Source organism: Ranitomeya variabilis, chromosome 4, assembly GCF_051348905.1.
Source record: "Ranitomeya variabilis isolate aRanVar5 chromosome 4, aRanVar5.hap1, whole genome shotgun sequence".
In the NCBI taxonomy this organism is placed as follows: domain Eukaryota; kingdom Metazoa; phylum Chordata; class Amphibia; order Anura; family Dendrobatidae; genus Ranitomeya; species Ranitomeya variabilis.
Genome location: NC_135235.1, coordinates 367,381,987 through 367,394,987, shown reverse-complemented (window position 1 = coordinate 367,394,987; position 13,001 = coordinate 367,381,987). Strand labels below are relative to the sequence as shown.

At 39.8% G+C, this 13,001-nt stretch overlaps 1 protein-coding gene across 1 annotated transcript in view; it reads right to left on the bottom strand.

Annotated features, from left to right (window-relative positions):
• Positions 1 to 2,449: 2,449 nt before the first annotated feature.
• DBP (D-box binding PAR bZIP transcription factor) overlaps positions 2,450 to 13,001 on the bottom strand; it is a 45,742-nt gene continuing 35,190 nt past the window's right edge. The window contains exon 4 of the mRNA XM_077250722.1: positions 2,450 to 10,526. Coding sequence (XP_077106837.1) covers positions 10,311 to 10,526 — 216 coding nt within the window. The 3' untranslated portion in view covers positions 2,450 to 10,310. The remainder of the gene's footprint in view (positions 10,527 to 13,001) is intronic.

The following is a 13,001-nucleotide window of genomic DNA, read 5'->3' as shown; positions in this document are numbered from 1 at the left end:
TGTTACTTATCTCCAAATATGTCAAATGCTTATTACATTATGTGATTAAGGGCATGGAAAAGTAAAGAAAATGCAACTCTACTTATCTAATTAGGTCTACAATTCTATACATGGCTCTCATTATAAAGGGCTTGTAATCAGCCATGTAACAGTGTTTGCCTGAAGCGGCCACTAGGGGCAGTACTTGCATATGAATTTATACAGTTCCCATTGAACCCTACAATAGATCCTTATGTAGTGAGCTCCTCATACTGGCAGGAGGTTGTTTTATCAAGCAGCCAAGCTTCTCAAAAGGAGTTGTCTGGCCTTGGGCTACAAATCTGCAGTCACTCTATATTTCTGCAGACTTGTGAATAGTCATATTGCACTCACTGCACGCTGTGCGGATTCTCTGGTGTCAATCATGTGACCGCACATAAGCGATTTGCATACTTGCGGCCACATTAAGACTAGATGTGTCCTTCACGTCTAGTAGGCATGTAAGCAAATTGCATACTTGTGGTCATGTAATGGTAGCTCTGTGTCGCAAAATCTTCACAGTACACGCGATGTAAGGATTAACAAGGCTGCAGACATATACAATGACTGCAGACCAACTTCAGACAAGCACTTTAAGAAAAGCTTAGGTTTCCTGCCACTAAAAATCTGCCAGAGTTGCATTGCCCAATTTTTTAAATTTTCATTTTGAACAGAATTTGTAAAAATATTTTCATCTGTATGAAAGGGTAGACCACATAGACTATATACAGTGCCTTGCGAAAGTATTCGGCCCCCTGGAACTTTTCATGTCATGCTTCAAAAATAATGATACCAAATGTACATTTTTGGTGAAGAATCAACAACAAGTGGAACACAATTGTGAAGTAGAACGAAATTTATTGGTTATTTTAAATTTTTGTGGAAATTCAAAAATTGAAAAGTGGGGCGTGCAATATTATTCGGCCCCTTTACTTTCAGTGCAGCAAACTCACTCCAAAAGTTCATTGTGGATCTCTGAATGATCCAATGTTGTCCTAAATGCCTAATGATGATAAATATAATCCACTTGTGTGTAATCAAGTCTCCGTATAAATGCACCTGCTCTGTGATAGTCTCAGGGTTCTGTTTGAAGCAGAGAGAGCATCATGAAGACCAAGGAACACAACATGCAGGTCTGTGATACTGTTGTGGAGAAGTTTAAAACCAGATTTGGATACAAAATGATTTCCAAAACTTTAAACATCCCAAGGAGCACTGTGCAAGCGATCATATTGAAATGGAAGGAGAATCATACCACTGCAAATCTACTAAGACCCAGCCATCCCTCCAAACTTTCATCTCAAACAAGGAGAAGACTGATCAGAGATGCAGCCAAGAGGCCCATGATCACTCTGAATGAACTGCAGAGATCTACAGCTGAGGTGGGACAGTCTGTCCATAGGACATTCAGTCGTACACTGCACAAATCTGGCCTTTATGGAAAAGTGGCAAGAAGAAAGCCATTTCTCAAAGATATCCATAAAAAGTGTTGTTTACAGTTTGCAGCAAGCCACCTGGGAGACACACCAAACATGTGGAAGAAGGTGCTCTGGTCAGATGAAGCCAAAATCGAACATTTTGGCAACAATGAGAAACGATATGTTTGGCATAAAGGCAACACAGCTCATCACCCTGAACACACCATCCCAACTGTCAAACATAGTGGTGGCAGCATCATGGTTTGGGCCTGCTTTTCTTCAGCAGGGACAGGGAAGATGGTTAAAATTGATGGGAAGATGGATGGAGCCAAATACAGGAACATTCTTGAAGAAAACCTGTTGGAGTCTGCAAAAGACCCGAGACTGGGATGGAGATTTGTCTTCCAACAAGATAATGATCCCAAACACAAGGCAAAATCTACAATGGAATGGTTCACAAATAAACGTATACAGGTGTTAGAATGGCCAAGTCAAAGTCCAGACCTCAATTCAATCGAGAATCTGTGGAAAGAGCTGAAAACTGCTGTTCACAAACGATCTCCATCAAACCTCACTGAGCTCGAGCTGTTTGCCAAGGAAGAATGGGCAAGAATTTCAGTCTCTCGATGTACAAAACTGATAGAGACATACCCCAAGCGACTTGCAGCTGTAATCGCACCAAAAGGTGGTGCAACAAAGTATTAAGTTAAAGGGGCTGAATAATATTGCACGCCCCACTTTTCCGTTTTGAATTTCCACAAAAATTTCAAATAACCAATAAATTTTGTTCAACTTCACAACTGTGTTCCACTTTTTGAATCTTCACCAAAAAATTACATTTGGTATCTTTATGTTTGAAGCATGATATGTGGGAAAAGGTTGAAAAGTTCTCAAGTTCTCAAGGCACTGTACAACGTGAATGATTTAAAGACCTACAATATATGAGTAGTGTATATGGATATCAAACCAAGCAAATATCATTTTATAAAAAATAAAAAGGCAAAACTCAGGGAAACACAAAACACATAAGCTTTACTATGTATTACAAGGTTGCAATAACTGGAACAAAATGCTCCATCCACAATATTCGTCAGCAATAACAATAGCAAAAGGAAAAAACACAAGACAAGCACCAAACCATATGTCTTTATCTCAAAAGAAAAACATGACCCACATATCTGTAACCTTTATTGCTTACAAATATAATTCTTGGATGATAAAATAAATATATCTATACATCTATATTATATATCTCTATATATATTGTTCTTTTTCTCTGAATATATTATCTTGTGCTAAATATAACCGTCATTTGGCAGCTTAGTAAAAGAAGAAAATTAAAGTGATCCAGGTAACTGTTTACACCTAAAATATAGAACTCACTGGTGCGTGATAGTGCGATAAAGAGGGTCACATACAATATCTGGTACGTCCTCTTAGGAGACCCACTAGGAAAGAATCAGAAAAGATCAAAGAAATGAAAACAGTTTTTACAGGCCTAAAATCCGAATCCGGTTCTCATGACGACTTGTGTTCTTCTGAATTTGGTCAGGTGTGTTGTCAGACACCGTGTACCTCCTTTGTACATGTGTGGACGTAGAAGGGAACTACACGTTTCACTCACAGCACTTTACCAAGTAGGAACCATTGTGTCTCAAAAACCAGACTCAGTCTTCAGGCCTGTAACTTATCATACCTCTGTACTAAAGATATTAAAGAAGACCCATCATCAGCTCAAAAGTGATCAGTTTTTGGCTCTTTTATTCCCACGGCTCCTTTGAGTATTCCATTTTTTATCAACCCACCCTACAGTGCTAAAGATATGGAGCTTTTTATTTAGTGCTAAATTCTATGGTCTTTACAAGGGGGCGTGTCTCACAGGATCCTCAGGGGAATGTCTATGCTGCTCTGCATAATTACTCTGTAAGCACCGCCCCCCTAGAACTACCAACTGTGGGAATAAAATCAGAGCAAAGACTGGACACTTGACAGATCCTCTTTAGTGGTGGTTTTCACTATCGTAGCTTAAAGGACTTTATTTCAATTTTTTGTCTTGTATGTCTCCTTTATACCATCTCAATGCTAATTAATATTTCATCCTCTTTATGAACATCTAGATATAAGTTGACAATAAGGGGTTTAGTTGAAATTAAGATCACTGGTGCCTTATGTAGAGTGTAATGTCTGCTCAGTTTTAATGGCTATGAATACCAGAAAGTATTAATAAAGTATAACGAGGGAGAACTATGCCACCTATGAACTAAGAGTTATGACTTCAAGTACATCAATAGGCAGATTATTGTTGAAAATTTCAAAGATAAAATTCAAGGCTTATATTCTGTGGCCCTCAGATTCCCTGAGAACATTTACCCTACTGTCCACACTTTTGCAATAGGACGTAGCAATTAAAGATTGGAAAATGTAGGCGTCCTGTAGGTGGCCATTGCCGTTACCATGATTCTGTCTTTTGGAAGTGAATCAGAAATTAAAATGGGAACTGATCTTCTTTAAAAACACTGAAATGATAGATTAGTAGAATTCCGCAGCTCTGCATTTCCAGTTTGGTTCAAGCATTCAGCAAAATAATAGCTTTAAATAGACAGATGGGGCTTCATCTATGAACCCGTGCAGCCTACAACAGGAGCCGATCACATTACGACTCTCATTTCTCAGGTTATTTTGAGTCATTTCTTCACTTCAATAGCTTTAAGAAATAAGGGTCAAAGTTTATAAACTGCTTCCAACAATTCAAAGAATTAAAAGGAACCTGTAAACTGGTTTTTGCAGCCTAATTTGAGACTCAGCAATTTGTCACTTACTAGGCTGCTTGGTTTAGTTTTGATAAAACACTGATTTTATCAGCAGGAGTTTATCACTAGAGGACTAGCAAACCTGCTGCCAGGTAGTCAAGTATATTTAGCTGTATAACCCTATATAACCCTGCCCACACCACTGATTGGCTTCTTTCTGTGTGCATGGGCAGAAAGCTGCCAATCAGTGGTACGGGAGGGGTTATACAGTACTCTGCATTCAGAGAACCGCTAGATCTGCAGCAGGTAAAATAAGGATTATTATTAAAACTACAGCAAGCAGCTCAGTAAGTGATACATCACTGGAATCAGCATCTCTGCCCTTACATTATGCTGCTGTCAGATGGGGTAGCAAAAACCTGGTGATAAGAGTCCCTTTAAATTGTACTGAATTTTAAGTATATATGTCATATAACAATATTGTAGAAAACTTCTCATGTTGCTACCTGGCATCTATTAACACATATGACTTAGTTCTTGCACTGGTTACATAGTAATGAAACAGTCAGACCCATATTCCATTCGGAGCAGCAGATTATTACAGTTTTTAGCCAGCATGACAAGATCATTTTTCTACATGGTGCGGAATAAAACAAATGTAGAAATAAAACAAGAATTTTTTTTTTTTTTTTACATCACAGGGATTATTTTACATTTCTTGATTGTAACGCCAGTTTGAATGAACTGGTTAGCAGAGAATAGTGAGACTAATGATAAGGCATTCTGTCTCCCTCACGTTATACCTTACCCAAATGTATTTTCATTATGAGAAAATACTATATATCTTTTATATTAAGTGCCATCTATATTAAAAGGGGTTTCCCAAAGAAACACAAGGATCACGTTGGTGGACATCCATAAGACGGGCCCTTCATCGATGCACAAACGGAAGAGGTCCTGGCTCCGATTTGTAGGTAGAGTTACTGAGTGCCCCTCATACTAATCAGGCATTTCAATGATAATAAAGTTAGAGTCGTCATCTGTATAAAGAGATTTAAAATATACATGCCCCACCTACAGTGGTTTATCTCTGTACTGGAAAAAATAGATTTTACTTAGCACATTGTATGGTAGCAGTTACCTAAGCCGAGTGCCAGCAATAACATTGCACAGAGAATCAGTTACCATGAGGGAGCGCAAATCTGTATATTGGTCCCCTCATTTGTCTTCCTACAACTTGTTTTGTTTTTTACGGCATTCCTATAGTATACACACACATATATATATACACATATGTATATGTGCAATCCAAAGGTGTTGGCACCCTTGAAATTGTTCCCCCCAAAAATCTTCATTTTTATATACATGTTTATTTTTTATATTGTTCAACAGTTTTGGTTCTCAAGTCCTCAGACAGTTCTCTTCTCCTCTTGCTGTTCTCCATTCTTAGTGTGGCACACACAGACACACAATGCAAAGATTGAGTCAACTTCTCCCCTTTTAAACTTGTTTCAGGTGTGATTTTCATATTGTCCGCACCTGTTACTTGCCCCAGGTGAGTTTGAACGAGCATCACCTGCTTGAAACAAAGTTGTTTACCCACAATTTCGGAAAGGGGACAACAATTTTGTCTGGCTAATTTTTGGGGTTTTGTGTGAAATTATGTCCAATTTTTTTGTGTTGGTCCAATACACACAAAGGAAATAAACACGTGTATAACAAAACGTGCAATTGCAATAGTTTTATAGGATAAATTATTCATGTTCTGGAACAATTTCAAGGGTGCCAACACTTTCAGCCATGATTATATGTATGTATGTGTGTATGTGTGTATTTTTTTTCCTGTAAAATGCAGTTTCCAAGTAGAGGGAAGACATAAAGGTTACTGAAGACTATCATACAATCTGTACCATACAATAAGGCACCCAGGGTTGTGGATTGTTTGGTAATTATAAAGTAGAAAAAGTAGACCCTACAGTAAATGTGCAATAAATGTATCCTTTGTTATTGCAGTAATTCCAGTTATCACAAGGGGTAGTCAGCTATAAATGGCAATTAACATACAACGTCTTATTGTATAGTACTAATTCATTGCGATATTCTCCTATCTGTCACCGAGTGATTCTCTAGGACAACTGTTAATAGTGCATAAGGTGCATCCAATTTACCACGTACAATATTTCTCAAAAGTGCCTCTTGCAAGAAAATAAAATCGAGTCAAACATATTTTTGGCTTGCCATTTAAAAGACAAGTACATCTGAGACCTCTGTAAATATAGAAAGTATCTAGAAAATACAAACATTATCGTAGAAAACAAAAGATCATGCTCTATTAATATCGGAAAAGTGGGAACACCTAGAAGTAGAATGGTTATTCTGTATCCATTATAAACTAGTGCAAATCACAGATATGAGCACACACTGTCTGCAGACGCACCGCAGGCTCTCATACAAAGGGATTCTTCACCTGGCAAATTTTCAAAGTGGCCAAGAAGGACAAGACCCGGGCCAGACTCGGACAGACAGAAAAGTTCATCAATCCACTTTTTGAGTGCAAGGGATAGAGCACAAGATTACTAGAAATGAGGCCCAAAACGTGGGAATGTGTGACACATGGGGAATGTGTCAGGGCAAAAAAACCTTCCTACCAACAATGAACACTTTAGATGAAAAACTGCATGATCAATTTGCTGATGTGGGACTGGGCACAACATATGAAGTGATAAAGGCAGAAAGCAATCCCAGATGTCATCTCTAAAAATTCTAATAATTAGTGATGAGCGAGTGTACTCTTTGCTCGGGTTTTCCCAGCACGCTCGGGTGGTCTCCGAGTATTTATGACTGCTCGGAGATTTAGTTTCTGTGGCTGTAGCTGCATGATTTGTGGCTTCTAGACAGCTTGAATACATGTGGGGATCCCCTAGCAACCAGGCAACCTCCACATGTACTCAGCTTGGCTAGCAGCCGTAAATCATGCAGCTGCGTCGACAAAAACTAAATCTAAGAGCAGTCACAAATCCTCGTAGACCACCCAAGCATGCTCGGGAAAACCCGAGCAACAAGTATACTCGCTCATCACTACTAATATCTTAAAGAGTAACTGGTTTTTTTTTAATTTTTTTCCCTGTAAATCATCAAAGGTCCCATACTGCTCTGTCTAGGGACGGGAGCGTCAGTGACAGAAGGTGGACATAGCAGCTGGTAAGCACAAGACTAGGTTTGAGGACCTTACATTAGAAGAACCACTCCAGCCCTGCAATAAAAAAGCCCCTGGAGTGGTGCTTGAAACAACAGTTACACTTTAAGGAATACCCCAAGTCCAGCAAACAATCATTGTAATCCTGGTACAGACCCAGCTGTCTGAGAGTTTTCATATTTCGAAGTTAGCCATCTGAGGTATTACACAATTTAACAAATGTTCCTCCTCTGGGTTCACACCTCTATGCATAAGTATAGACGCCGCCCTCAGCCATCACTCTTCATGGATGCACAATTGTGCAATGGTCTGATCATTGGTAGCTAACACAGGGAGGAACCCATTAGACACAATCTTGTGATCGAGGTGATCAGGATCACACAATGCTGCCCCTTTTCATCCAAAATTAGCAAACTGTCCAAGCCCTAAATGGTGGCTTGTGGTGTTCATGTTGCAGAACTACCAAGAGATGGCTATTGTGAACCGCAATGTGTCCATCAGAGTTTGGTAGGGAAGACAGGAAAACCCAACATGAAACTTTTGCCTTGGGTAGTTTCTTAGATTTGTCACATTGTATTTTACAGTGTGTTGTAGTCTGTTGCTAAGCAGTGTGTAGTCTGTTGCTAAGCAGTGTGTAGTCTGTTGCTATAGAGAAACTGGACCTATTAATAAGATATCACAGGACAAAGCTCAGAAAAAGCCAACTTTTAGGAATTTCTCATTGTTGCGGTTCATACCTTGCTTGATAGCTATAACTATGGCTGCCGTGACATTATGTGTCTTTTAAAGTGCAAGAGTTGGAAAATGTTTAAGGCAGTATATGTCTAAGAGATGACAGGAAGCCATACCCAGGGCCCGGTCAGGCAGGAGGATGGCGGAGCGCATAACCGAATACAGACGCACATACTGCTCCTTGTGTAAAAAGAATAAATAACCCAAAATTTATATTTTTTTCACTTTTAGGAAAAAACATCCTGCGGCTACCCTTTTTAGCTAATTGTGCTGTGCCTACGGAGAGAAGGTGCTGTCTTACTGTGCAAATAAATAGGGTCATGTAGGCGGAGCCCTATAAAAAAGTAATCTATGGGATTACCACCCTTGGTAATGTGAGGCATCTGTTATTAAAACACATTATTATATCTTTTCATATCTAAAAAAACTCCAAGATGAGAAACCACATTACATGACATGCCCAGTGCACACACTATCCCGGCACACCTCATATGTAGTATCAGCCTTTTATGCCGATCCAAACTTATTTATAGTCCATCAATTAGGACTGGATAAACCTTTCTATGAACCTTACACCAGATTTTTTACATTTTTTTCTGTGACAAAAATAAAATAAAAATTGAATAAAGCCAATATGTGATGTGAAGTGCGATGACTTGGACTTACTAATTCTTTGTAAGGCGACAAAGAAAGGCTTTCCCACAGACTGATTGTCTAACTTTTCAGAGATTGTTGCATGGGCTAAATTTTTTAATTCTTGAAAGGCAATGTCTGGAGTTAGATTTAGAGTATGTTCCCCCAGTCAACCTCAATCAAAATGTTCTTGGAAAATGAGTATAAGCCCCCAAGGAACACACCCAAAAGGGTCGGTCCTACTCATGAGGGAACACACTCATTAAGGGTCAGCCCTACTCATGAGGGAACACGCCCATAAGGGTCGGCCCTACTCATGAGGGAACACACCCATAATAGTTTCCTCTACTCATGAGGGAACACACACATAAGGGTCAGCCCTACTCATGAGGGAACACACCCATAATAGTTGACCCTACTCATGAGGGAACACACCCATAAGGGTCGGCCCTACTCATGACGGAAGACACCCTTAAAAGGTCGGCCCTACTCATGAGCTGTTTTGGTGCTTAGTCCCATTCTTGTGAACAATCTCTTGGCTCTAGAAGATAACCAGGTAAAAGCTGTTTTATAACTGGTAAGAAATTACTGATTTCATTATAACATATGGCTCTAGTAAGGCTGGAAAATCATTTAGTGACTTCTCACTAACACTTCTTCCCAGGATTTTGATGACTATTGTAAGAAGAAAGCAGATAAGGAATCTAATTCTAAAAGAGAACGTGCCAGTCTAGTGTAAGGAGGTAAAATACTTTTGCAATTGGTCCTAGCAAAAAAGGCTAAGCATGAGAGGTCTCCCCACCACTATGGCTATCATTTCATGCACACATTTTAGTTCTAATTTTCGGCCTAGAAATTACTAACAATGAAGTAATGAATAGTGCTCAGTTGTCATGTGTCACAGTAGTGGTCAGTGTCTGGCTTTTAGAGGTGGAACATCCTTGATTTAGTAAGATACTAGAATATGAAATCCCTGCAGACCTAACTCAATATTTTTTTTATGTATTCACCCTTTTCCTGCTTGTTTAATTGTAATACCATTTCATTTAGAATATTCATTTCACATATTTACATCTTTGTACATATATTTATCATCCACGCTGTATCCACCAAGCTTTCGACAACAATTTTATAAAAAATGCAATGCTACTGGACAGTGGCGTGAAAGGATTGTCAGATACGGGGACATTGGCCTTTTTCGTGGTGGCTGGTGTATTGGATGGTGCCAGTGTTCAGAATCAGTTTTGGCTTCCTTTTCCTCACCTCTGTTTGCCTAATCGCTGGTGATACCCCATAGTGTCCGGTAGTCACTATAGCACCTTTGTCCTGCAGAAAAGGAGGTCAAGATGGACCGCTGATAATTGGAGGAAGAAAGCAAGGCAATAAAAGAACTGTACATCGGCCTGCTTCCTGTGTGTCCCTCAAGCCCTCTACATCTTGTGAGAGTTCTTAGTGAATAAGGGTCATTCGTCAGGTAAGAAAAAAGGAATTGTGGGGACGATTCTTGTGAGGTTGTGTTAGTTCGTGCAACCAGGTGGGACAGCTACACATTTTCTCAGTTTTTTACAAGGCTCCATGCTGAGACTCATATTTTGACAGAATGTTTCGGTAGCGAGAAAGTTCTTGGCGAATTTTGGCTACCTCTTGACGCAGAACTGAATTTTCTTTCTCCAAAAAGGCAGCCCGAACTGTGATCTGGTTTTCCTTTAGCCGACGTGCATCTCGAGAACGTTTGGCAGCTTCGTTGTTTTTGTACCGCCGGTTCCAATATTTTTCATCCTGAATGTGAAACAAAAAAGTAGCATGAGTTGTGAACAATTACAAACCTGACGTCTGAACTTGGCCTTACAGTTGGCAAAGGAAAGGGATCTCTAAAAATCATCTCTGAAACCATAAGGTTAGGCTGACAGGAAAGGTCCAGATAGGAGCTGGAAAACTAAAGCTTAAGTTGGCAACGCTGAATACTCCATTGGTTAGTTTGGCAGCTACCACTGGATCATAGAAAGTTAAAAAAACGTGAAAATACTACATTTCACAACCTGAAAATCAGAATATCCTATAAAGATACAGTATGCTTATGAGACATAACACTATAAATATAAAATTAACGTGTGGTAGGCGCTGGTCTGTTGGGGTCTCAGGACTTGGACTTCCACTGACCTGCAGGTAGATTTAGTAACTACCAAAAGCATGTTAAAGTGCAGGGAAACCTTGAAACTTAGATCATTAAGATGATATTTTATAAGTCACATGCTGCTTTATGCTCCCGTCACATTGGCAATGGAGATTCCAAGATGTGCTGAGCTTTTTATTTCATAAAATGCCTGACACCATGACTAGTCAAGTGTATTGCGGTCTCTGAGGAGCTCAGAGGAAGCAGGTAGGTCAGATGGAATGAAAGGTCCACCGCAGCTCCAGCCGTGTGCCTCCGATGGAGGATGGGTGCAGTAGTAGAATGAAAAAAACGGTCAGAGGAGTCCTAGGAACTCAAGGACACAGGTGTATTAGATGATTCCACAATGTATTTCGACGGTGACCCCTTCTTCATCTGATGGAGATCTACCTGATGAAGACGGGGTCACCATCGAAACGCGTTTTGTGGAATCACCTAATACACCTGTGTCCTTGAGTTCCTAGTGCTCCTCTGACCGTTTATTCATTTTACTACTGACACCATGACTAAGCCCAGATGGACCTCATTAGGGTCAATGTGGTTCGTTTAGTACCGCTGGTGTCTGTCATGTAACATTTCTGGCACCTCCGTGAACAGAAAAGCGGACCTAAGAGTGCACATGTGAACAGCGCCTATAGATGATATTATTTATTTTAATTGTAAACAGCGGAAAACAATAAGAAATGCAAAATATCCAACGCTGGTTAACGAATTACAAGATTTGATAAAGGAAAATAGATTCAATGGTCTTACACCTCATTTATGAAATGACATCGGGTATTGCTTTGGTTTAGAGACCAGAAACGTAAAGGGTAAGAAAAACGGATTCCCAAGTCGCCCATACACAATAGGAACTGTCCGACAGTCTAATGGGGTCCTCCCAACTCTCCTTCGACAGATGATGTTGGGGCAGATAATGATCGGACATGTCGGATTTAGGAGTGCCTTTTGTCTCTGGAGAGATGAGGCCCAAATGAGGTTTGGCAGCAGAACACAAGTGCGATTGGCTGAGTATTGAGGAGTCGGCAGAGACAGCTGCTGGCCGCACCATCATCAGATCGACCTTTCAGCTGACTGCTATCTAAAGTGGATGGGACCCCTTAGTGAAAGAAGCTATATGGTCCTTAAAGGCATCATATCAGTCATTAGATTATTAACCAACTGCAGATTATTATGGAGTCTGTGAAAATGTAGACTTGTAGGAGACTCACTGAAAAATTTAGAAGCAAAATTAATTTTTTACTATCTAAATAAATATATAATTACTGTTGTAATAAAAAAAAGATGGACTGTGTACAGTGACAGTGCTGCTTTTGCTGCTTATCGTTTTGGCAATGGATTCTGTACCATTACTTTCCGCTTCCGAGATATTTGCAAAAAGTTGGCTATTTTCAATTGTTCAAAATTTGCTTATGGTAGATTGGATGAGACTTTTTTTTGTTTAAATTGTGGCAAAAATTGGAGGCAATACAGGATCCTGGAAGGGGTTGTCTCCTGTTTGATCTTCAGGAGTGCACTGCTCACCAGTCTCCTGGGGGACAGTGCACTCCTGAAGATTCACAGTTTGGGCTAGTAACATGACTCTCTAATACTGCTAGCAAATGAAGTATCGGAGAAGCATCAGGGGATTTTGAATCTGGCCAGATCGAGGGATCCGAGAGTAGCGCTTACAAGCTGTATAGCAAAGAGCGTGAAAGCTAAGGAGACCTACCTCTGCAGACGTAAAACGAAAAATCACTTCTTTCAGGGTTATTGCAGGTTATTTCTTGCAGGTTATTCCTGGCACAATCGTGCAGCTGGTAGAGCGGCATCCATCATAGTATTATATTTAGGAACTGCTATTTTATGAATTCCCAATATCTCTCAGAAACATTTTGCAGGACTTTGACACTATGGTATTTTATTTTCCTAAAGTTATGGAAACAGACCTGACTAATTACTATGCGTGTTCCCCATGAAATAACCATTTTGGTGCATCTTTCCTAAAGCTTTGTGTGTTGTGCTGCTTCCAAGTTATATCTCCTGGAAAGGTATTACTAAATTGACAACTGGGCATTACTTTTAGTCCTGCCAATAGGGTG